General features: G+C 33.5%; 5 protein-coding genes across 6 annotated transcripts in view; 2 read left to right on the top strand and 3 right to left on the bottom strand.

The window, feature by feature from the left end:
- Window positions 1–25248, top strand: part of Nab2 (Nuclear polyadenosine RNA-binding 2) — a 239919-nt gene that overhangs the window by 118636 nt on the left and 96035 nt on the right. The window lies entirely within an intron of this gene.
- Jra (Jun-related antigen) lies at window positions 6317–12833 on the bottom strand. Its single transcript, XM_072003514.1, has one exon. The coding sequence runs from the start codon at window positions 12755–12757 to the stop codon at window positions 12164–12166; it is 594 nt and encodes a 197-aa protein (XP_071859615.1). The 5' UTR covers window positions 12758–12833; the 3' UTR covers window positions 6317–12163.
- LOC139987347 (uncharacterized) lies at window positions 14957–18982 on the bottom strand. Its single transcript, XM_072003497.1, has 10 exons — window positions 18812–18982; window positions 18267–18397; window positions 18038–18180; window positions 17812–17962; window positions 17500–17732; window positions 17351–17420; window positions 16931–17283; window positions 15699–16855; window positions 15497–15628; window positions 14957–15391 (listed from the first exon to the last, which is right to left on the bottom strand). The coding sequence occupies exons 2-10, from the start codon at window positions 18373–18375 to the stop codon at window positions 15370–15372; spliced, it is 2370 nt and encodes a 789-aa protein (XP_071859598.1). The 5' UTR covers window positions 18376–18397; window positions 18812–18982; the 3' UTR covers window positions 14957–15369.
- Window positions 20009–21182, top strand: LOC139987353 (lymphotoxin beta receptor inhibitor). Its single transcript, XM_072003513.1, has 5 exons — window positions 20009–20121; window positions 20302–20349; window positions 20522–20679; window positions 20750–20898; window positions 20972–21182. The coding sequence occupies exons 1-5, from the start codon at window positions 20014–20016 to the stop codon at window positions 21148–21150; spliced, it is 642 nt and encodes a 213-aa protein (XP_071859614.1). The 5' UTR covers window positions 20009–20013; the 3' UTR covers window positions 21151–21182.
- Window positions 22247–25024, bottom strand: LOC139987349 (uncharacterized). Of its 2 annotated transcripts, none has more exons than XM_072003507.1 (8): window positions 24673–25024; window positions 24383–24558; window positions 24193–24305; window positions 23708–24124; window positions 23574–23634; window positions 23312–23480; window positions 23086–23245; window positions 22247–23020 (listed from the first exon to the last, which is right to left on the bottom strand). In XM_072003507.1, the coding sequence occupies exons 1-8, from the start codon at window positions 24958–24960 to the stop codon at window positions 22758–22760; spliced, it is 1647 nt and encodes a 548-aa protein (XP_071859608.1). In that variant the 5' UTR covers window positions 24961–25024; the 3' UTR covers window positions 22247–22757. The 2 variants fall into 2 exon arrangements, with proteins under 2 accessions (XP_071859608.1, XP_071859607.1); XM_072003506.1 differs by having other exon boundaries at window positions 23574–23637; window positions 24673–25020.

Raw genomic sequence — 25248 nt, 5'->3', positions numbered from 1 at the left:
AAAAAAAAGAAAAAAAAAATAGGGGAAAAAAAAAGGAGGCAGGAAGAAGAACGTTGTTCCTCTATTGCACATTCTTGGAAAGCGACCAGAGCTTGTGTTTCCTGTCCTCTAATCGTTCTAATCGGTCGTGATGAGACCAACGATAGAACGCGGTTGGTCGGTAAAAGATTCATTAAGCGAAGGAAGCAATTAAGAGAAGATCGGATCAGAAAATAATTAATCTTGTTGCTGCCTTTTGACCGACTTTTGTGGATTCGTTTCTAACGGAATTTCATTGGTGCAATTATTTCTTTAGAGCACGAAACTGGTATAGTTTATCGTTGGATGTACATGATCTCTTAGAGAGAGAAAAATTTGATAACGTAATTTTTTGTAACGCTGATGAATTAAATCTGATAAATGATGTAGTTAGATAGAAGAAATCGAAATGTAGATGCGATGCAGAATATTCAACTAATTCGATTAACTAACGTAATCGTCTAAAATATAGGAAGAAACTTCGATCGTAGCAGAATAACGTGATCTTCATTTTTACCCAAAATTTATCGATGAAAACAGAGATTGTCGAAATGTATCAGAATTCATTGTTCTCAAAATCCCAAAAATACTACGAAAACTTTTTATTCAATTTTCGCTACCTAAACGCGCGATACTTGTTAAATGCAAATTTGTTAAATCTACTGCGAAATACCACAGAATCGCATTTCGATATAAATAGCTGAATCGTAAATTTTCCAAAGCTGAGATCGATAGAAGAGGACGAAGAAGAAGAAGAAGAAGAAGAAGAAGAACCTGTTTCCCTTGATGGCCCGTGTTTTCCTCTCGATCCGTCAGGATAAATCGCGATATACCGTGATCGGCGAGTTAATTAGAGATCGATCAATTAGATTAGAGAACGGGGTCGAGCCGGTGAGTTCGTGGAAATTATGACCGTTGGCAAGCATCGCGATTTCATTTGCCTGCTGGCTGGTTAAATAAAAATGCGAGGACGCCATCGTGACACGGCCTTTCTAATCTATTTCATTCCGATTCTCTACGATTCGATTCAACTCGAACGTTCATTAGAGAAGAGAAAAAGGAAAAGAAATCGAAAGTGGAGCTCATGAATAACATGGGATATAAAGCTTAGAAACGTGGATGGTCCGGTTGCGTTGATCAAAAGTATCGTTCGAGATGTCGTTGCATCGTCGATACGCGAATTACATATTCGAAAAGATAGCGAAGATTAAGGAGCCCCACTGATTCAGAACCTTGAAAGAGGACTTCGAAGATTTATTGGACAGGCTCCGTAATATTTCATCACTGTTAACTGAAAGTATCACGTATGAATTATCGATGCTGATTTTTTAATCTGACATTTTGAAAAACCACTTCGCCTTACGGGCAATCGTTCCTGTTCGTCAATTAATATTACAATTATAATTCCCATTTTAATAATAAAATATCCATTGAATGAAATACAAATGTTCTATCGGATTGTTTTGATAGTTATTTAGCGTCATTTTTTTTAATAGTATTTAGTCATAGTTATTTAGTCATTTTAAAGATCTTTACCGAATGTCCAGCCGGACAAATTGTAAAATACAAGTTAAATAATAGAAATAAAAAACTTTGAAGATACTATATAATATCGGAGCAATTTAGAAAACAAAGTAATCAGTTTGATTTTCTGCAAAATTTCTTGACTCGAATACCCGTATGACTAATAATTTTGTATTAATTTTTTCAGAAAACAATTGCTGCAATATGAAATATATGAAATATTCGTTTTCGCCTGAATATGAATTGAATTTCATTTAAATATGAAATTTCATATTAAAATACGAACAATCCAAAGGACAATGGTACAATATTCTAGGTATTTCTGTAATTTATACCGAATGTATAGCGTGTTATTAAATATTTTGTTCTCTTTAAACATATGAAAACGCGATACGTGTAAAATGTATATTTTATTCTATTGCATATAGAAATTACAAAAACGTAGAAAATACCATTACGTTCCGGTAAAACTGTATCTGTATGTTCCTCGGCTAAAGTAAAAAATAACAAATGATTCCAGATTACCCGTATCAATTTAGATTAAACATAAGGAGTGTTTAGTAAATTCGTTTATTAACGTTGCAAGCTGGAAGGATCAACACGGTTGTTTGCCTTTCTTCGATTGATAAGCCGCAACCGATAGGAACATGTTTTACGAGATAATGCTGCGATAATATCGATAACGCGTCCATATCCGTCTTTCAATTGCAATATAGCGTTCCGAAATTCGATCTGGGCACGACCCTTTCAAAGCGTAATAAAGTCATAAGAAATAAAAAATTAACGACTTGGAAAATTATTGCTTCTTTATCGTCAAGATTCCGATACCAGATATAAAGAACACGAATTGTTAACTTTTCACGAGCAATCAAGTTTAACAGCTGCATCACGTATAATAACATTTAAGATATGTAATTTATGGCAGCGTATTTGATGTTTTCACGTGATACGTTACGAAACATATTTTATGGAAAATCTTAAAGTACAGATATGTATAAGTTTCTGCGATTAAGAAGAATTAAGAATGTTAGCGTTGTTAATAACTTGTACAATTTTATCAATGATATTGTAATAATAAAATATTAGTTGAATTACGCAAGAGAGCTGTGACCGTAATTTAGCCACGCGAGGTAATTTTAATTTTGACCAAGAACGTAATACACGTTGCTGCGACTGTTCTGATAAAACGATTTTAATCATCGTACTCGCTCTTCAGCCAATATAAACATGAAAAAGAAAAAGACCTAAGATAAATAAAACTTATGCGTGCGTAGAACGTAGTCCCAGTTAAATGGGAATTTAACTTCAATCAAGGCAACCACCAGCGAAAGATACGAACGCAAGACCGATTGCCGTGAATTATTCATGAGCCACGGACAGCTACATGATCGTTTTTCATATTCTAAGCGTTTATTTATGAGCTACGTTATTTCGCGGAGGCCTACGGAGACGAACGATTCGTTCGAAACACGAAGGGAGACGATGTTACGATTGATTCTTAATCGATAATGATGAATATGATGGCGAGTTTGTTTCAGAAGATTATTAATTACATAGAAACGATCAGCGAAGAAAGCAAGAAAAATCGACTAGTCAGGAAATATTACTAATTGATAGAAACATAATTGAAATTTCTTCTTTTATCGAGCTGTTCCATCATAATCGCGATTAATAAGATAAAAATACGATGAACGAGATAAGGAAATTCAATATGCTACGCTATACTCATAATCATAATTTGAATAAATATGTTCGACAAGTTATTAGTTATTACTCGTTATCGTGAGAAGATTTTTTTGAGAAAATAAATCAGAACAAATTAAAATATTAACAATTATCTCATAATTTAATTTCCAGAATGAAAATTATCCATTTTATGGGAAATTATTTATATTTTTATTAGAAGGTCGCGAGTCTCGTTAAATTTACGAGACTTTGAAAAATCGATATTCGGTCACGATCGTTCGTGATTCCCTTACGGTAAAAATGAAGAAATATCTTTCGTCAGAGAGCAAAAACAATTCGGATCCCCGTGTTCGATGTATCGTGGCGTTTAAATGAAAACTATCAAGCTATTTTTACGCGCCGAGGACGACCAGCGCGCGAAACAAAGCCGTTCGAATCTGGATAACGCAAGGCTTCGCGTAAGAAGCGTAGGGGATAGATTGTAGGAAGAGCAATTACGACTCTGACCAATCATCGCGATGTCAAACTTTCATTTCGAAATATTATCGAGCAAAGATCACGATAAAGTGGCTGATCCATCTTGTAAAATTCGATAGGAATTTTATTGCGATAAACGCTTGAAATAATAATTTCAATTCCATATAGGCGATTGTGAAAACGTGACCGTGTGATAAAATTTATCGCGACATAGCAATGAACGTTTGTAATAAATTAAGTAAATAAGATACGGCTAAATTAAAAGTCACGATAAAGAAATTGAAAAACAATTGGGAAAAATTAGAAGCAGCTGGAAGATCGCGTAAACACGACAAATTCATCGATCGCAACTTGCGTTTAGAAAATTCAGGCAACTAGTAAAGGAGTGCATAAAGGAAAGAGAGAGAAACTGGGGAAATGGAGAAACTGGCTAAGGAGGGAAAAGAGCAAGAAAGAGGAAGAAGGAATTAGAAGAGGTGAGAAATGGAGGGCCACAAAGGGAAGCAAGAGAAGAAGAAGGAAGGACGACGGTAGACCAAATTATAGAAGAAAGGAGGAGAAGGTTAAAGGAGTCAAAATATAGTAAACATTATATAAAAATCGCCAAAGAAGAGATACCAAAATACTTAGAAGGGAGGATGAAGTGGAAGGACAGGAAAATACTAGCGAGATTCAGATGTGGAAACGAGATCAAAGCAAGGGAATACTGGAAAGAAGAGGGAGAAAAAAGATGCAGACTATGTAAAAGGAAAGAAGAAGACCTGAGACACGTAATAGAGGAATGCGAAATAACGGGAGGGCCAAAGGAAACAGAAAAAAATATTAAACGAGACTGGAGAAGGAATAATGGAATACACAACGGAGTGCAACATAATAGAGTAGATAAGAGGTGAGATAGATACGTAAGAAAAGAGATGTAAAACCGAAAACTCGTCCAAAGCCGAAAGGCACGGACTAAGTAAAAATAGATAAATAATATAATAAAAAATTCAGATTTTTCCAACTCTATATTTGAGAGATCGAGTTTCACCGAATATCGGTTCGCGAAAATTAGATTTTTCTCGCTGATGGTATTAGCTTGTTCGAAAAGTGTCTTTCTTTTACAGACACGTCTTTTACAACGATGTATCTTTGTACAAACATGAAACCTAATCTGTCGAACATTGTGATCTTTATTTCGATAGAAGAAAATGGGTCATACGTAATTCGATAAAATAATTTTTTTTTTATTTAGAAGTAGTTTACAACCAATTCTCATTGAGAATTATAAGTGAATTATTCCGGCGTGGTACTATAAGGTGAATAATAAACGATTATCGTACGTTTGGTTCTAGCTGAACGTAATAATAAAATAATATAAAACGAAAAATGTCGTGCATCTATTATTTCCTTATAAAACGAAAGAAACTTTTCGGACGAGCTAATATAAAGTTGAATTAGAACGTTAAATAACAAATTAGAAAAGAGAAAGTTTATGATGAAAAAATTAGAAAATCGTAAAAGATAAAACATGAAATTAAGGGAAGATAAAAGACGAATCAAAGGTGAAATAATTAAGAAAATCAAATGAAATTAACGAAACTTTAAATAAATCAAAGAGTAATTTCCATTGCCTGCTCGCTTTCTCCTATATGTAAGCAGAACATGTAAAATTATTAGCCGCTATTTAAATACATTTATTCAAGACATCCTACACGATTCTGTAAATAATTATTCAACCGTCGCGTAAGACGAATAAAGAGCAGTTTGTCCATCGGATTTCTCTAAAATATGCATTTATTTTTAACTACTTTAACCCGTATATTTTTGCAAATGTAGAAACTACTTCGGTTCGAATTCAATTACACCCAATTCCGCCCACGTCTCGCTTTCACACAATGCTCGTTTATCGCTAGCATCATAAACGCTCGTTTACGTCCGTTAATAACGAAACGGTTGATTTTCAACGCATTAAAACACAGAACGTGAGTGAAAGTTTTCCACGATACCTCTTCGAGATTATCTATTGCAAAATCATCGGAGTAATAAATATATCGAATTATGTATACACGTACGAAACATAGATACAACGTAAGTGTAAATATTCTTAGCTAATAGAATCGATTTAACGTTTCCAATTTCTGACGAATGATCAGCTACGATCTTTTATTTTTCAGCTGGATAGCTCGGTTTTACTGGAAACCAGGATTTACCAACACGCTTTCCGGGAAACGAACGTTCGAATCGGTTAGGCCGCAAAAATTCACGATCTTAATTCGTACCGAGAACTTTCTCAATTGAGCCAATTAAACAATTGCGATAATTAACGCGGCGAGCGATGGGACGCAAGTTGGAATTCCGGTTTCTTCTTTGGAGAAGATCGTCCGCGAATAGGACGAGACATTCAAATTTCTCGAGTCAACAAAAATTCGTTACTTCTCGATCACTATTTTCCAATATTTTCCAATATTTTCCATCAATTTTATGCTCATTAATAGGAAAAATATGAAATACAATTTGGATAACGAGTCAAAGAAAGATAAAGAGAAAGTAAAAAAATATTCGAGCATGGAATCGATCGGTAAGAAAGAAGGGTGGGGGACACGGTTTCCGGGGAAAAAAGACACGCACGTTACGTTTTAATATAATGAAATTTTATTCTTTTTCGTCGTATTTCATTCAAAAATAAAATTATTTGTAAAAAAAGGTTTCTCCGCTTTCTCGATCGGTAGACAATATATGTAACATATACGTATGCGCGCCAATATATATATATATATATACGTATATATATATATATCTTTATAATAATTATTACATATTACAATAGCAATATTTACTCTCATGTATAGGGTTATACGTAACTCTATATATGCGGTGCTTTTTCATCTTCGCGTCGTCGTCACCGTACTATATACTATATTTATTTATTTATATATCACGCATATATATATATATACACATATAACAATTATCGTCTTTATATGTATATATACACACACACACACACTCTTCTTTAACGGAGTTATTCTCGCTTACATACTAAATCACATTGTGGTTGTTTCATCTTTACTTTCATACGTTTTTCTTTGTGCCACCGCTTTTTTCTCCGCTCGCCTATACTCTTTAAACTCTAAAAAGATTCCGACATTATCTCAGCCTAACATTACTCATTTTCCAAACATTTCCTTTTTCTTTTCTTTTCCTCTTTATCTCACTACGAAGAAATCCATCGTACCAATTGTTCCTTTATTCTCTGTTTGGCCACGCTAAAACAGATCGAAAATTTCCAACAAGACAAATATCATATACCTTTCAGATCGTCTTACGTATCACATGATTTTTTTTTTTTTTTTTTTTTTTTATCCAATTCACATTTTTCATATGCGAAGAGAAAGTAATAGAAGAAATTGTGTACGCGAAGAAAGAATGAAAACATCGCGCGATAAAAAGTATCTTTGGAATTCTTGATGGTCGTTGTCATAATTATGTCCTCCTTTTTGTATTTCTTCTCTATTTATAAATCACTTGGAGAAAAAGGCACGCCGTAAGTGATGGCCGACTAATTTTAATTGCATGGCTCGCGAAAGAAAGAAAAAGAGAATAGAAACGAAGGCTTCCAAACACTCGCCTTTACCATCTTGCGTTTTTCTTGTGTCCTTAATGAGAACGATCATTTTTTTAATTGAGAAAAGAACGCCGGGAGTTTTCAGAGCGAGGCTGATCTCTCGTGAAATAAATCGAAAAGGAAAAAAGAAAGAACGGGCAAAAAGGAAAGAAACGAACGAGATTTTCAAGCGAAGAGAAAACAGAGCACGCTTATTCTAATGTATTTTAAGAGAGAAATAAATATAATATGCGTTAAAAAAATTGTCAAGTTATGTGCCGAAAGTCGCGCATCAAAGGAGGGGAAGAAAAGTGCGAAAAGTATCGGCGCACACAAGCTCTTTTGGAATTTTCTTCGATTTATGTCTATATATAAAGAAGAAAGAAAGGTCACAAATGAATGATTTAAAAAATAATTAGTCGTACGAAAGACATGTTTGAAATTGAAATTAAAACAATGATTATCTACAATGAATGAAGAATTCCTTCCCTTCGTTTGAATCGATTGCTCCAATTATCCCACGTGTATATATATATATGTATGTATATATATATTATTACAATGTACGTGTATCTAAAAATATCGGATAAATTTCTGTTCTTTCGTCGAATTGCAATCTCCCAACGACGAATCGCTTCGAGTTCGTCCTTTACACTACGATTAAGCCTACCGTCTCGTAATTAAACGAGCTCGCAACCACGGAGAATCACAACACGTTTCTTCTTCTCCTTTTTTAAACCATTTCTATATCTTTCTATCTACGACTTAAAAACAAACAATTGTGCAGAATACGTTCATACTTGATCACAAAACAAATTCATAAAAGTTACGCTATTAAGATACGATGTTTGAGCCATCGATAAGCTAAGAATTGAATTTCTAAATATCTGAACGTTCAAATCTTTGAATCTGCAAATTTCAATACGTCCAGATATTTTAACTTTCCAAATTTCCAAAATTTTGCACAAAATGCAAAATATAAACACTAACGCATGATCAGTTAGCGAAAAAACTTAACAGAATACGCTTCCTCGTATAAAGAACGAATCAACGCACGATTGCTCGATTATATTGCTCGAAAAGCCGTTCAAAAATCTCCGTAACTCATCGATCATGATCATCCTTGTACTATTCGCAAAAGTGTTGCGACACTCCGGGAGAAAACTTCTTTACAGCGATTCCTTGCGTAATGGCACAACGGTAACGCCGTACGATTCTGTTACCACTTGCTTCTTCGATTCGAAAAAAAAAAAATAAAAAAGAGAAAAGAAAAAAAAAAGGAAGAAAGAAAGAAAGAAGGAAAGATGAAAATCTAACTTTTCAATATCCATCTGACGTACAGAAATAAAAAAGAAACTTCTTCCCAAGCGCGTTTCTTCTAAATGCAAGTCGTCGTCGCACGTGGTAACACAATCGAAACCTACGAACGTGTTACATGTGTCTGTTGCTCGTGTTTTATAATACGAATCTGCGAGTGTATCACGCAGCGTACGATAAGTTACGAGGGCATACTGGACAAGACTAGATGCACATATGACGAAACGACAGTTCCATAGACACAAAAAGTTAATACTCTCGTCACTTCTACATGCAGTAGAAACTCGATTCTGTTTGACCCTTGGAATCGTTATGTTACGTTAAACTGAGAAATCAAGAATTTCCGATATTACATGGCTTGATACGATGATACAAAAAATATAGTGAAATCACACGAGCTGTGGCGAAAGTATCAATGTCTTTGAAACCGAGGGGGAACACGCAGTATCGGCTTAAAGCTACGGGAAAATAAATGAAACAGAGAGAAAGATTCAGAGCTTTTTCACGGAGAGTATCGTGGACACGATTGCGCCACGTACGCAAAAGCGAAAGGAAATTCGAGCGAATTTTTCAACGAAAAGCACGTGGCTGAATCGTATCGATACGCGAGAAACGAATGCCTTTAACGATAGAACTACTAATTATTAAAAAGTAATTAGAATTCAAACGGTAGAATAAAAAAATAAATATAATTACATATTCTGTCTCAATGACAACCGATATTAATTTTCTCAGATAAGGTAACTTTACCTTAATTGTACAAATAATACCAAGTCCATTTTATTTTAACGAGTTCGGTAGTTCTAATGTTAACCCCTTGCCCTACGATTAGGTTCCAACAGTCGCGCTCACTACACGGTCTGGCTGAGCGTTCCAAGTTGTGCAAGGTACAACTAATTTTATGTTACTATATACTCGTGTTTCTTATGTTTGGCCCGAAGAACTTACCACGAGTCTAATTCGTGTTTTTTATGTTTGTCTCGAAGGACGTACCACGAGTCTAGTCACTCGATGTTGTAGGTTAAAAGGGTCAATGCGTCGCTAACGCGTTTTCTATCCGAGCACTCCTTTCTAGTGTGCCTGGTTTTTTACTCGTCGTTACATAATCGAGTCGAGGCTGGGACGCAAAAAGTGCGTGTTCCGTGCAGTGGCTAATGCGTCGCGCACAGTTGAAACTTGTGTTTGTCCGTCTCGGTTTCGAATGCGGACGGCGACACGATTTGGTTCAACTGTCAACACAACAATGACTCACTACACGTGATGTTCTGCGCGCGTGCACCTCTACAACAGGCTGCAAGAAGTACGAATGCGTGTATTATTGTATAGTAAGGGTTTATCGTTACCACGAAATCTTCCGAAGAAATCGCTTTCTTTTTCCTCCTTCTTTCTTTTTGTCAACAGCTTTCCCCTGATTTATCGAGAATCTAGGGAATTCTCGCGTGGCCCGGGATTTCGTGGCAATCGTTGCGGTCGCGAATTATCGCATCGTGATAACAGAAACTACGTCCAGCCTTCGACGCAGAATAATTTTTTTCCTCTTTCTCTTATTCGAGTGATAATAAAAAGCGCGGTTTGTTTGAAGAGCTCGTAAGGTGTATACAAAAGATGAAAAGCCGCTATTACACGCGTATTCACGCGCGGTGTAACATCTGAGAATATAAAATGCAAGAAGACTAAGAAAAACTCATCTTTTGGAAGGGACAAATGTGTCGAATGCGTCTAACAAGAGGCGAGAAATTAAGAAACAAGAGCTTTCTTAGTAATGTTAATCGTTTCTGGTGCGTATTCACGGGAATCGACGAACTTTTGTCGTTTGAAGATGCTGTAGAGAAATGTCTCGAGCTACATCGACTTCATATTTCTTTCTTTCTCTTTTTCATTAAATGCGAGCTTATGGAATTCTTCGATAATTTCATCTTTTCGACTGCGATCGACCTTGTGGCCGGGAACGGCCGTTCAATCTCGCTTTGTGACCAAGTACCACCATTGTTTCTAAAGGTGATAAAGGTATAAAATAGAGTAGCGCCTGGAACCAATTGTTGGCGTTGAAATTACCGCGTTTAGCCCTTTAGCCTGCAACGTCGAGTTAGACTCGTAGTAAATGCGACAAACATTTTTTTTTTTTCTTGGCCGCATTCGGACGTGCAAATATATTTTCTTGAAAAATATTTGCAAGATATTAAATTACCGTTAAAAATCTTGTCGATTGTTGGAACTTAAATTATAGGGCAAAGGGTTAATGAATAAAACAGAAACGAGCAGGTAAAACGAATAGGCGATCGATCGCACTTTTTCAAGCGTCGGTGAGTGTGTTCCAATGTGCACGGTTCGTCCCCAGAGCTATAAACTTTCGATTGACACGGAGACAAAGCCCCTAATTCGGCATCGATGGTGCGAAGTTTTCGATGATAAAGCAAACGTTCTACAAGGATACTAGAGCGTCTACGACGCCGTGAATCGCGAGAACAACGTGAGCCAGTCGAAGCGTAATCTTACGTTAAACGGATGTCAGCGACGGGCACCTTAGGCGAAAAGGCCGCAACTTGGACCTTTACCACCTGTATTGAATAATGTAACGCCGATATTAGCTCACCAGACTTTCACGCATTTGTTACAAAACGAAAAAAGAAGAAAAAGGGCAGAAAGGACGCAGGCGATCGCAAAAAGAAAAATGTCCCGTGGTTTTATTACAAAGAATGCAAAGAAGTATTATTATCCTCCGACAGGGGGAAAACCCGAGGATAGTACAATGTTAAAAAATCGATAGGAAGATGATGAATGAGCGTGAAAAAAATCGACAAACGAGAATCTCGAAAGATCTTCGATCGATTATTACCATCGATTTGATCGTTTTCCCCCGGACGGAATGTACATAATACGATCGGTAGATTTTTAGAAAGAACAGCTGAGAGATTCGAATCTCCCGCCAGTACTCGCCAAGTTCTCCAAAATGGCCGCATTGCAAGGTCCCACTCTTCTCCGCGAAGTCCCACCCACTCTTCTTTTTCTCCATCCTTTCCTTCCCTCTTCACTCCCCACTTCTCCTTCTCATCGACGTACTTCTCGAAGCTGTTTATCTCTCTCTTTCTCCATCCGTCTTTCCCCTCCGCACCATTCTCCCATACACATGCACGTAATGCGTTTCTCGTGCACATGTATGCATGAAAAACAGGCACACACAAAGAAGAGACACGCGTATAGGGGTGATTATTATCTCCTTATTCTTTTTGTCTTGCTCTCCTTTTTTTTTTTTTTAAGAGTCTCTATTTCACGCCCAGCACACCAAGGCACTCCCTTCTTCTTCTCTTTCTTCGTCTTGTTTGGCTCTTCTCACGCCGTCGCGCACGATCATCACCGTGTCCCCTTTTCCCGAAAACAACAAAGCAAACGAGAGATCGTAGTCAAATGTAAACAAGTATCAACGACATCGATGTTCCATGGTAGAAGCTTCCTACTCCAACAAAGGGGAACAACATTGCCACGTTTGTAAAAGTAGCAAGAGCCACCGTCAGACGAAACAATACACGTCGGAGAGTCCCGTCCGATATAATCGGCTCAGAATTGACCCGAGACCGCCATAATCTGGCAGCCAGAGTGCACGTGGTCCATCACCTGCTCCTTCAACCGGCACACGTGCTCTTTCAGCCTATGCACCACCGCGCTCAATTCACTGTTCTCGCCCTTCAACAGCTTAACCTTGTCCTCCAGCCTGGAGATGCGCTCGAGCTTGCGCCTGCGGCATTTAGACGCAGCCACGCGGTTCCTCTGACGTTTCCTCTCCAGCTTGATTCTTTCCTGATTCTCCATATCGATAGGAGACATCGGGGGTGAACTGGACACGCTAGGTACCGTTTGAGGCTCATCTTTGATCTGTAGCAGACCTTGACTCACCGAAGATTCTGTACTCTGCACGCTGTTAGGTGGTTCCAACGTCGTATACGTAGCTCCATAAATGCTACCAGGTTCCTGCGAGCTATCCGAATGATGCAACTCGTTCAGAGCGTCGATGAAACCTCGAGCGTACAATTCTTGGGCCTCGGTCACTGCCTTTGGAAACAGAATCTGCGTAGGTGTTGGTAGATTCGTCACTAAACTATCCTGCTGACCGATGATTAACTTTTCCAACTCCGGAGAGCCTAGTTTTAACATGGTCGGTGATAGAATGCGGATGTCACTCAGGTGCACAACACGATGTCTCGACAACTTGTGAACACCCAACTAAACGTACAGCCTTATATCCCGTGACTCACGTCCACTAAAAATAGCTCTGTCGTCACCAGAACGAGTGGTGATTGGCTACCTTTGACATCATTCGCCATTTGCCATTGGCTGAACAATCGGCGCTACTAAGAAATGGCTGGCGCATGCGCAATCGTACTTTGTTATTCCTGTGGAGGGAGAGTTTGAACGCCGGTACGCGCGTTAAAGACGCGACTTTTACTCGTTGCGAATTCGCGTTATTTTCGAGGCTCGATAATAGCGGTGCTCTATGATGGTGCATAAATAATGCGAGCACTATTGAACTGCAAAAATATCGCACTTATGTACTTCACGAGAGAATTTACTGTGCGTACTGAATCTCGCGCTGTTACGCTACTACATGTTTTGTTTCTTTCTTTGAACTTTACTATTCCACTCTTACCCGAGTGGGTGTTTTTCACATTCTCGCTGCGCGTGTTGTGAGACCAACTTGTTTCATGTTTCGACTCCGAGAACGTCCAAGCGTTATACTCGCATATTTAATGTCTTCTTGTTTTTTTAACGATGAACATTTATTTAGAAAAAAAGCAGAAAGATTTAAAAAGGATTTCTGGGTCAAGATTTATGAGAAAATTGGTAACCTTGTTATTCTGCTCTTTGATGTGTCAGCTGCGCATAATTACACTTACATGGAATCGCGTTAATGCATCCATTGCATAAACCCGTATCAAGCGAGCTACAAGTCAATATACCAATCACGATTGTTTCACGCTATCTTGCATTCACCACATAACGCTTGTAACCGACTATTCGTATATTGAGCAAAATGTTCCGCAATCAATTGATACTACATATGTAATTCATTAGAATTCTATAACTCTTACAGAACACGAATATATATATATATATATATATATATATATATATATATATATATATATATTGTTATTTTTGCAAAATAATATACGTGACATATAACATCTATCTTCTTAAACAAGATCGTAGATTGAACAACATATTGCATTAAATATACTTTCAGCCTGAATAATTTACTCATTGCTAGAAACTACCGTTTTAACTTATCTGAGAAAGGTATCCCTATCGTTTTAAACCCTTCCAAATCATTCGTTTACGAAAACGTGAAAACAGCCGCATCTATCTGATTATCTCAGTTGACCAAGCATCAGAGTAGATAAATTGTTTAATTCCATAAAGCTTAATTATCCATTGATTCTCAAATATAATCTGCTTACCAATTAACAAATTGGCTGAAATCCAAGAATATTTCAATATAGTCTGTTTGTTATCTATTGACCTGAATTATTTATTTTGTAGACAAAATAGATGTTTCAGTAAAATATAAAATATTGTTACATTGTATAATATAATTATTTTGTTTAATACGCATGATAAATTTTATCGTATGAATATCTAGCTATTTTCTTTCTATTTTTCTTGGCACTTTGCGATATCACAAACACGAAACTATGAATATGAAAACAGCTTTATAACACATTGCTATATCGGCTATGCAAATTAAGCGTTGACCTCAAGCTTAGACTTTTAGCAACAGAAAGTTCCGCGTACGTACACCCACGATTGCTACTAGGTTGCAAATCAATTATGTTAGTGACAATTATGTCATAACGAATTATCCAGTTTTTCAAGTTGTAAACTTTTACTTCTCATCATGATAATTTACTATATCAATTATTAAATTAGATTTTAGTAAAGTCAAAGTGCTAATGACTTTTAAAAAATATTTATTTAATAAAAAAGTTTATATGGAGAAGGTAACACTGGTTGCTTGTTTCATCTTGAAATTAAACAAACATGTTTAATTTTCGTCTCTATGCTGACCACTTTATAAACCTGTCAGCATAGGATAAAAAATAAATAGTTAAATCCAATTTATACATAATACTTCTTTTTTATTTATGCACTGATGTCTCTTTGAACACTGCCAATAAAATCGGTCTTTTAAATTTGTTTCATCCATTGTCGAGTGCTTCAATAAGTATTTTTTTTATTTTTCATAATTATGTGTGATTGGATCATTTGCGTTTGTCATAATCCGCAACAGATTGGAAATATTACAAAAACCTGCTAGTTTCAGGTCATATTGATAAAACAATGGGAAACACAATGTTCTAAAATGTTGGTTTATTCATTGAAACATAGTTAAGGATACAAAAAGTACATCATACGAATACTACTATGAGAGGAAGCCAAAATCATCGAAGCTATGACTACGTCAGAGCAAGCCGATTTCCTGTAAATAATTAACAATTGCTGATTTAATAAAAATGTGCGCAGCGATGGAAGCAGAACAGTTCGAAGTGTGAACTTGCTGTATAGTATGTTATAGATGTTTGAAGAAATTAATTTAGTTTCTATTTTTGTCTTCATTTTCTTCCTTGTTTTTTAGAAGTCCGTCCAATGAAACTCACCACACGTATTAATAACTTATTTACATTAAAGGAAATATCAATGTGTCTTACAAAACACATGACAGTATTTTATTAATCGCTTCTCCAGTATCGACAAATATTGCATTATAATTATCGATTCCTCCGTAATTTCCTGAGACAATAAGATAATAAGAAATTATGATAACATAATATAAATAATAAAAAAAAAAAAAAAATATGTAAACAATTTAGTACGAGTTAAAATAGAATTACTTACTTTATCAAATTAGGTTCATGATATGAAATCTGAGCACGTTTTCGTCTAGGGCGATTACAAGTAAATGTGCTATTGGTACTTGTACTACTTTCTGAATCGCTTGAATTGTCCACACGTGAAGATACAGGACTTCTGTATATAAGTACTTAAGTTATACTCATATACAATTAATATATAGCAACATTTATCTGAATATACTTACAAAGATTTATTACAATCACGAGCAATTGTTTCATTCGGAGAAGGTGTCCTAGATTTAACATCGGATTCGTTCAATTTTTGCAGCACTACTTTAACAGCACTTGGGTCTTTCATGGGTTTGCCTTTCTTCTTTTTGTAAGAATTATTTTTCTTGAGTGGTGGAGTATTATCAACAAAATCACTGAAGTGCGTCGTAGTTACCTTCTGCCTTTTATTCTTCTGCTGCGATAGTTTTGATTCTTTTTTTACTGGCGCCAACTCTATAGTCTCATTATCATTATTCGCAAGCAGTGGCAGATTTACGGTAGACTGGTTAAACGTTGATTCGTTCAAAGTGTCATGCGAAACGGATGGGATTGGACAAATTTGGGATATCTTTCGAAGGGTAGTCGTTATTTCTGGTTCTGGTTCAGCTGGAATTATTGGTTTCAAAGCGGACTCTTCTAGCACTGGCAGCTTTAAATCATTTATGTCAAAATGCACATTACGTGGTTGTCGTGTGTATATCAGCGTGAAATCATCTTCATCGTCACTTTCAAAATAGCCTCGTCTTTGTGTAATGTAATTTTGCAAATTCGTTGTAGAAGCATTCTCTGTTTTACATTCGTTTTCATTTGCATCTGTCACTATAGCTCCGTTATAATAGTTGTTTTCATTTTGTTGAGGTATATTAGATTCATCTTCATTGTTTGTTTGTATACTATTCTTGGAATTATTCACATGATTTACACATCTACTTGACATTGATAGTGGCGACATTTCTTGCACAGTTTCTTCAAATAGATTCTTTGATTCTTTTTCTGTTAATACGAAACTTATACTATCATCATTAGAAACATCTACATCATCAGTCTTTTTGTCGTTATTTGTAAAAGGCACGACTTGGGAATTATCAAATAACCAACTTGGTCCTTCAAGAGGATCCTCCCAGTTTGATGCAATACTTTTTGTTTCATTTATTTTTTCTTTCTTCTGTTCATCTGTGGTATTTAATTCATTGTTGCTTTCTTCATTTTCATCCCCAGTGGTTCCATCATTATTATTTCCGGAATCATCGGGAGTTGATGTCTCTGCTATAATCTTAGTCCGAGAATCTTCATCTTCTTCGTTACTACATCTTGACCTATCAGTTTCTTGACTATTTTGAGTCTCTGTTAACTGTAGATAGCAATTAAAGATTAATTAACGTGGAAATTAACTTTATGCAAAAATATGTTTACTGGTGACACAAACCATTCGAATGTTAATAGTATGAGAATTTTGCAATAATTTCGATACGTCGTTAAGCTTCACTCTGGGACTTCCTATACGTTCCAAATTTTCAATATTACATCGAGAGCTGCGATTCTTCGGCGATCTTGACTTCGACTTTGGAATCCTTTCTGATATTCTTTGCGACATCCTTCCTGATATTCTTTCCGATATTCTTCCTGACATTCTTTCCGATATCCTTCCTGACATTCTTTCCGATATCCTTCCTGACATTCTTTCCGACATTCTTTCCGACATTCTTCCCGATATTCTTCCTGACATCCGTTCAGTAGAATTTCTGTTACTTCTCTCGCTTAATCTTTGTTCACTCTCATCTAAAAATGAATACTGAAGTTATATTAACTTCAAAATATGCCAATATGAGTCATTAAGGGAACATACCACTGTCTCTTTGTGAAGCAACTGTTAAAGGAGACAATCTTTCAGGCATTCTGTATGTGCGACCGTTTTTCTGCAATATTTAATTCGTTCGATAACTTAATTTTTCAAATGACTTTATTAAACTTAAAACATATATACAAAATACTTACGCATGTACGTCTTACAGAGACTCCATTAGTAGACATTGAGTTGTTTAACTCTTGATTTCTGGGGGGTGTTCTTACCTCCGGTATTATACTTAAGTTTGATGAATTATTAATATGCTGCATATTTAATCTACTTAAATTAATGGTGGGTTTTGTAATGGTGTAACCGCTCACCATAGGCTTCACTACTCCTCTAGTTGGAGATTTTATTGACAGTCTTTTCAATGATTCCCTTTCTGGAAGAATTTTTTTTTCCTAGAAACCTATCTTTAAATCTACATAATATAAAAAGAAATAATATGTAAAAGAGCTTACTTCCAGCAGAATTATAAGACATCTGCATATTCGTGGCAACAGATTCTACAAATTCCTGACAAGATGAAATTGTATTCGTTAAGTAACCAGTCAACGTCACTAACATTTTAAGCATTTCTTTAGCATTCTTTAGGATATTTGATATAATGGCCTAAAAAATATATTTTTATAAATCTGATTTTAATAAATTGACAAAATATTATTGTATTTAACATACTTTACTTACATCACGTTTATTACAAGCTAAACCTAAATCTTGTACTTCAGCAATTAAAGCAACATTTTGGGAAAACAATAACTGACCTTCGTGCTTTTCTTTAGATAATGCTCTTGCTAATGAATTGTTGTTACTTTGTAACTGTTTACATACTGTAACAATCAAATTTTGCTATTAGTCTTAAATATATTAAAAACATTGTATAATTGAATAGACATATACTCTTCTTGAAACTCACATGGTTTGTAAGACTTAACTTCATGGTAATTCGTTAAAAAATGTTTCCTTTTAACCAATACCCTCTTCTGTGATTTTTTAATCTTCCTATGGTTTAGTATCTGGGGCATTTTCCATTTATTATTTGAGTTTCTAAAATATGACAAAAATACCGAAAAAATACAAAACTCACAAAAAAGCAATGGTAACTAACAGAAATTTTACATTATAAAACTATCAAGCTATCGTACACATTCTTTACACTTTACTTATTAAATTCAATTACTAAAGAATGTAAAAACATCGCAATATATATGTCCTAATTACTTAAAATTAAATGCGTACAAAATATTGTAAAGATAAGGATTTAAAATAAAAGAAAGATATTAAATGTGTATCTTAAATTATGGGTTATTAAACACACAATATTTTATACACTAATATATTTATTTCAATACAAGTAATAGCAAATTAAAAATATGGGGGGAATAAAGTTCTGAATTCTGAAATTGTATAAAACAAAAATTAGTGCTAAAATTAACGAAATCGCGTAGTTTTGCTACATACCTGCTAATACAATTAAATCTTTTTAAATTTTCCAATTTATGGATAATTTGTGTAGTAATATGATTTTCTCTCAACAATCATAAATTATTTAGTTATTTTTCAATGTATTACCAGAGGTATTACAGTCACATCACAAATTTGATATCGTGCAGAGCAATACTTTTCCGCCATTGTGAAAGTACTCATGGATCTCAAAACGGCGGGATAAATTCATTGATTAGAAGCAGAATGTAACTCATTTTAAATTTTGAACAAAAATAAAAAGTATGTTATAAAGATTGATTTTAATTTTTCCTACATATTTGATTAATTATTGCTCATGTCCATCCAAATTTAAGTTGATACGCCATAAATTAAAAAATATTTCAACGCCCATTTGTAGATATTTAAATATTCCCCAGATATTCACTACCTAAGCACCAAAACCATATTTTTTTTTTTTTTACCAAATGTTGCTATTTTAAGGATGAAATAAATGTTAATTCACAAGTACATCAACATTTAATATGAAATGATTGATCAACAGATTTCGAAGTTATAACTGAAGGATTTCATTCTTACTTCATTCTTATTGACTGTAAAATAATGTCTGGTAATGCAATGATTCTCATATTATAATTATTTAACTAATTTCTCTAAATTAAAATTAAGTGATGCCTTTTATTATATCCTTTTAACAGAAGAATTTTGTTTATAAAATTTGATTTAACAATTCTATTTTAATCCATGTAAAAATATTATAGAATTAAAAATTAAAACAACTCCATTCGTTTCTATTATGATGTTTATTTCAAATTAGAATGGATATTTTAATAAAAAATGTTTAATAACAAATTATCTTGTTGATATCCTTTATCTCTGCTTTTATCATACTTTGAATCTTTAGTTTCCAAATGTGTATGTATATCGTAAAGTAACACTTGCGGTATCTGTCCACGTCAGTCTATGACTTCTGTAACATAACCTCGATATTCGTAATCCGGTATACAGTCTTGCCAATGAACAAGATATTTGCGTTCATGTCAATTTTTGTATACATTGAATAACATAAGGTATTTCCAAAGATTTTTTTCATTTCCTACTATTTTCGTAATTGAAAGTTTAACGCAGTATTATTAGGTGTAATAATATGTGCGTATTATTTCTGTGATATATAATAAATATGTAATTAAACGCATGCATTTGTTGCAGAACATTACAATATGAATTGGACTTTGTGGCTTTTTATAATCGGATCTTTAGCTTGTAAATATACACACGCTCAACAACAAAGAGTTCCACCAGGTGTATCACCTCAACATTATCAACAAGTAAGTTTTCCTCCTAAGATAATCAAACATATGGTTGCTGTTATGTTGAAGTCTAAGTCAAAATTCAATTCTATTATTTCTTATTACTAGGGAATATTAAAACAGTACCCATAAATTGCATGGATAACATTTTTAATCATCATTTCATTCATAGATCAGTTTATATTCAATTTGTTTTAGCCTGTTCAACAAGTACATCAAGTACCACAACAAATTCCTCAACAACAAGTAGGTTTACATAAAAATATCAAAGATCTAATACCTCTTATAATCATAATTATAAATATAATTTAAAACACATTTAATGTATTTTATCATATTATATGTAATGCATATTTGAATCAAGTTTAAATAATTTAGAAAGAAATCATGCATCGTTACAAATAAAATTTTTATAAAGTTCCAGCAAGTACCTGTACAAGTTCCAGTTCAACAAGTACCTGTACAGCAACATATGCCAACTCATCAAGTACCGGTTCAACAAGGACATGGGCATGGGCATGGACATGATCATTCACAACAAATACTTAATGCTGCCAACATAGTTAATGAAAAAGCGTATGTTACATAGATGTAAAATCATCAACTTATAATCTTAAGCTTATAGTTATTAACAAATTTTTTACAGTCATATCGCAGAGCACATGGAAGTTCCAATAGATACTAGTAAAATGTCAGAGCAAGAATTGCAATTTCATTATTTCAAAATGCATGATGCAGACAATAATAACAAGTTAGATGGTTGTGAGCTTATAAAGTCCTTAATTCATTGGCATGGTATGTATGAATCAGTTAATTGCTAAGTTACTAACTTTCAGCATGAAGAATATAATAAACTCTTTATATTCAGAACAAGAGAATAAAGAGGTAGCTGGAGTCAACACTGGACAGAAATTATTTAAGGATGAGGAATTGGTAACTTTAATAGATCCAATACTTTCTTTAGATGACAGTAATAATGACGGGTATATTGATTACCCTGAATTTATACGAGCACAGCAATATGCAGCAGCTACTGGCAGACAGTAGTTGCATACAATACAATGTTCAATGTTATTAAATGGTATTTTTATTTCATTTTGAACATACGTACAGTCCCATTTATAAATATCATCATAATTTTCACTTGTTGTCATTGCAATAATGGTACAGACCACTACTTTGCATATAATTGAAATTATTTCTATTCTGTTAATATTTTTTTGAATAAAAAATAATTAAAATAATTTTTTTAAATAAATATATACGAATGTCTTATTTTAACGAAAATATAAATTTGTTTCAATTATATAATATTCATATTTGAACAAATAATACCATCTCTTTTTATATACAAAGTGATTGGAGTATCAGAAATACAACTGATGAAATATATATATTGGAGAGAAACATTATGTATAATTTAATCAAATACAATTCTATTTGCTGTAACAGAATTTAGTATACGCCCTTGTTATACATTAGAAATTGGTTTTTTAATAAAATGTAATTATTTTTTTACATGAAAATTATATTAGAGATTAATTCTAATCCATAAAATTCTAATGTAAAAAGATATAAGAACAATTTTCTTTAATATAGATTCTTTTTCAAATTTCTAGCTATCTTATTGTTAGTTAAGTAGCAGAAGTATTGATAATTTAAATGCTTCCATTATTTTGTTCATATTTTATATAAATTGTTGGGTTTGGTTAAATTAATAATGTTGTAGTATTTATACAAATAAAATTACTAAGTATGAAAAATTCTACACATATTACACAATTGTAATGATATAGCAATTTTTATATATTTCCACTGTATCCAACAGCACAAATTAATCGAATTTATGTATATACTACATGTATTCTGTATTTAGAAACATTCATGTGAAATAAGAACAATCCCTTTTAGAGATATGTAAGTACTTTGAAGAAATACTTTGGTACCTAGCTTCTTTTTTGATACAATTGAGGTATAAAAACGACATAGTAACAATTTTTTTAGAATAGCTAGTTACTATAATCTTGAAAACAGTGATTCTATTATTAAGAATCGTATATACCTTTGTATTGTATGATTGTAAAAGTTATATATAAATATAATTTTGTTATAAGCTGGTAGTTTTCTCTTTTTTCAAACACAGCTGCACTGAATTAAAGATACATGTGTATTACATTCGCTTGTGTACAGTTTCACCGTTAAATCTATTAAAGCCTTTTCAAATTATACAGTAAATTTTCGTGTTACGCTTTATCGTAGAATTCATTCTATTCGAAAATTCTTAATTTCTTTTTATATTGTCAATATTTTTTAAAAATCAAATATTATTGTACAAATTAAGATATTAATTTGATAAATGTAAGTTACTCGAGCAAAAATTTATTTTATAAAATACTTTAAATATTCGTTGTAAAAAATATAATTTTATAGCAAATTTTCACAAATTTAATACAATTACTTTCACACAATATCTATTGCACATAATGATGATGAAACAAATTTCACAAATATAAATGAATATGAATCAAAACATTTTCATTTTTTAATTAGTTTTAAAATCAGGCTACTAAGACAAAACACTTTTTATTGTGTTGTTACTTAAAATAGTATGAAAATCACTACATTCCTTTGACTAAAGAAATTCGTATACTCACTTAGAGATACATTCCATTTACTAAATAATCCGCATCATGAGCATATAGTCCGTGCCGTCTTCCACGTCTTCGGACAACTCGTAATCGGCAAGCAATTAATGTAGCTGTAATAGCTGTTATTGTAAGTCCTAAAGCCAACGATATGACTGCTCCCCTGGGTCTCAGAACTTCATTTTCATTTGCTTGTTTCAAGTGCTCTGCCATTAAGGTATTTCTTCCATGCTCTCTGCTATGATGTTTTATAACTATTACACTTTTATGTTCTAAAATGAATATATTTAAATTATAATAAAACATTGGACAAAAATAACATTATTTAATAACGCACCTTTTGTTTCCTTTGTTTGAATATGACTAAATTTCAGAGTTTCATTTTTTAATATATTCTGACTAATTTCTTTTCCATGTACTATATGTTTCTCCCCTTGTTGATCGATTTTTCCGATTTCTTGACTTTTTAATGAAACATCTTTTTGTTCATGTGATGTCTGAAAGAGAAAAAATAATATAATGTTAATATTGCAATGAAATTAGAAATCATAGAATACACATACATCACAAGCAGGTGTTGTTGTAATAATAACATCCTTTTCTGTTTCCATTATTTGCTTCTGTTGCACATTCGATATTGGGGATGGAGACAGATAAACCTGATTGTTTTGCCTATTTGACGATAGGAAATATGATGTTTTGTATGGATGTTTTGCATCCATATATGTACCACTAAACAATTTAAAATAATTCAAGATTAAATATAACTACTTTAATATTTTTATTGCTTAATGTCTTCTTTAGAATTAGAATTTGATGCCTTACCCATCTGATTCTTTTTCTCCTATTACACCCAATCCCTTATGATTGAAAATATGTGATTGATCTTCTAAAAATGAAACAGTTTAAAGCACTTCCACTTCACTCATAAAATGGACTTTTACAATTATATTACTTACGTTCAGAAGGGTTTAGATTGCTTTGTTCGTGATAAGAATTATAAATGGCTTTATTTCGATCATATATGGGTTGATAATCCCATTGATACCCTGGAGCACCTTCCATTTGACGAGCTGGATATAGAAGTAGCTGAGGTGGAATCATTTGCTGAGCTAAATTAGGCAATTTCCAAGAATTAACTTCTGAAACATGAGGATATAGTGGAGCATAGGGTTTATGTCGATCAACCATTTGTTGATATGGTAGTGGAGGTTGAACTCCTTGGGCTATAGAAGGGAAACTTGTTGATTTTTCTGTGGGACATACATCTATTGCTTCATCAGATCCATCAGTACATTGTGGTATACCATCGCATACATTATATATTGCTATACAATCTCCAGATAAGCTGCATTCATATTGGTTTTTAGTACAAACTACAAACATATATTATTATACATTTGTCTTGTTGAATTAGAAACACAAAACTTTAATTTGTATATACCCTGTTTGATAGGTGGGGACGTTGTTAATGATAATTTTGGTGCCAATGTTACAATTAATTTCATGGGGGATTCTGTGAAAGAATATTCTGCTGGTGCTGGGTCTGCTAATTTCCTTCATGTAAATAAAAAATATGTATATTATTGTTTTATCATCAAAATATTATAAATATCAAAATGATGGTTGCATACCTAAGAGATTTCAATTCATGTTCTTGTTGAGAAATCGTACTTTCCTTCTCCAGTTGTGAATTGCTTTGTGTATTATAGCTACTACGAATTGCACTACTATAGTTAGCGTGACTTGTAAATTTACATTTGAAATCATGCAATGGGCCACATTGAAAAAGATAACAACTTCCAGGCTTCTGTATGGTATTCAATTTATTTTATTATTAGTGGAATATAAATCATTTATTTGTTGAAATAAAAAGAAATCATATTTTTATTTGCTTATTTATTTTGTATGAAATTATCTATACCTTCTCTTCAAAAATAAACACGTCACAATTTTCTGTATCACAGCAGAATTTTAAACATTCTTCTCTAGAATTAAACTCAAATTCCTTCAAAAATTTAGCACCCATGTCTAAGGATTCCTGCGTTCGAATAATTTTATCTTCGTGAATCTTAAAAGTGTCGAGGCACATCTGATAGCTGTTTCTAAAGCTGGTACGTTTTTCATTTCTCCTCATTAATGTTTCACCAGAAACGTATAACAAAACCGTAAAAAAATGGAAAAGCACTTGCAAATCTTTGTAAAACATCATCCTCTTGCCATTTACATAGTAAGAAAAACGCGCATGCTTATCCGTCTTTCGAATTTGATCAATAACTTTATATATTATCCGATTAAACTAGTCAACTGCCCAAGGATAACATCGAAATTATTAATTAAATACGTAATAGAAATATTTAAAAATATCTAATAAAAGTTTAAAATATAATTTAGATATTACGAACTATATTAATATCTTTTTATAAAATTTAAAATCATTTTTCAAACTGTAAGAATCAAATATTTTAAACTACAATAAACAACTAGATTGCTCATTGAA

The sequence above is a fragment of the Bombus fervidus genome, chromosome 5, assembly GCF_041682495.2.
Source record: "Bombus fervidus isolate BK054 chromosome 5, iyBomFerv1, whole genome shotgun sequence".
Lineage (NCBI taxonomy): Eukaryota > Metazoa > Arthropoda > Insecta > Hymenoptera > Apidae > Bombus > Bombus fervidus.
The sequence above is the reverse complement of the archived record's forward strand: the minus strand, read 5'-3'. Positions and strand labels throughout refer to the sequence as shown.

What these genes read in the sequence shown, in the direction of transcription:
- Jra (XM_072003514.1), bottom strand. Translation starts at nt 12,757, where the DNA reads ATGTTAAAACTAGGCTCTCCGGAGTTGGAAAAGTTAATCATCGGTCAG.
- LOC139987347 (XM_072003497.1), bottom strand. Translation starts at nt 18,375, where the DNA reads ATGCCCCAGATACTAAACCATAGGAAGATTAAAAAATCACAGAAGAGG. An exon ending in AGTTAAGTCTTACAAACCAT is followed by an intron (nt 18,181 to 18,266) that starts GTGAGTTTCAAG and finishes TGATTGTTACAG; the next exon opens with TATGTAAACAGTTACAAAGT. An exon ending in GTCTTATAATTCTGCTGGAA is followed by an intron (nt 17,733 to 17,811) that starts GTAAGCTCTTTT and finishes AAATTCTTCCAG; the next exon opens with AAAGGGAATCATTGAAAAGA.
- LOC139987353 (XM_072003513.1), top strand. Translation starts at nt 20,014, where the DNA reads ATGAATTGGACTTTGTGGCTTTTTATAATCGGATCTTTAGCTTGTAAA. An exon ending in CACCTCAACATTATCAACAA is followed by an intron (nt 20,122 to 20,301) that starts GTAAGTTTTCCT and finishes AATTTGTTTTAG; the next exon opens with CCTGTTCAACAAGTACATCA. An exon ending in GTCCTTAATTCATTGGCATG is followed by an intron (nt 20,899 to 20,971) that starts GTATGTATGAAT and finishes CTTTATATTCAG; the next exon opens with AACAAGAGAATAAAGAGGTA.
- LOC139987349 (XM_072003506.1), bottom strand. Translation starts at nt 24,960, where the DNA reads ATGATGTTTTACAAAGATTTGCAAGTGCTTTTCCATTTTTTTACGGTT. An exon ending in GTCCCCACCTATCAAACAGG is followed by an intron (nt 24,125 to 24,192) that starts GTATATACAAAT and finishes ATATGTTTGTAG; the next exon opens with TTTGTACTAAAAACCAATAT. An exon ending in CAACAACACCTGCTTGTGAT is followed by an intron (nt 23,246 to 23,311) that starts GTATGTGTATTC and finishes TTTCTCTTTCAG; the next exon opens with ACATCACATGAACAAAAAGA.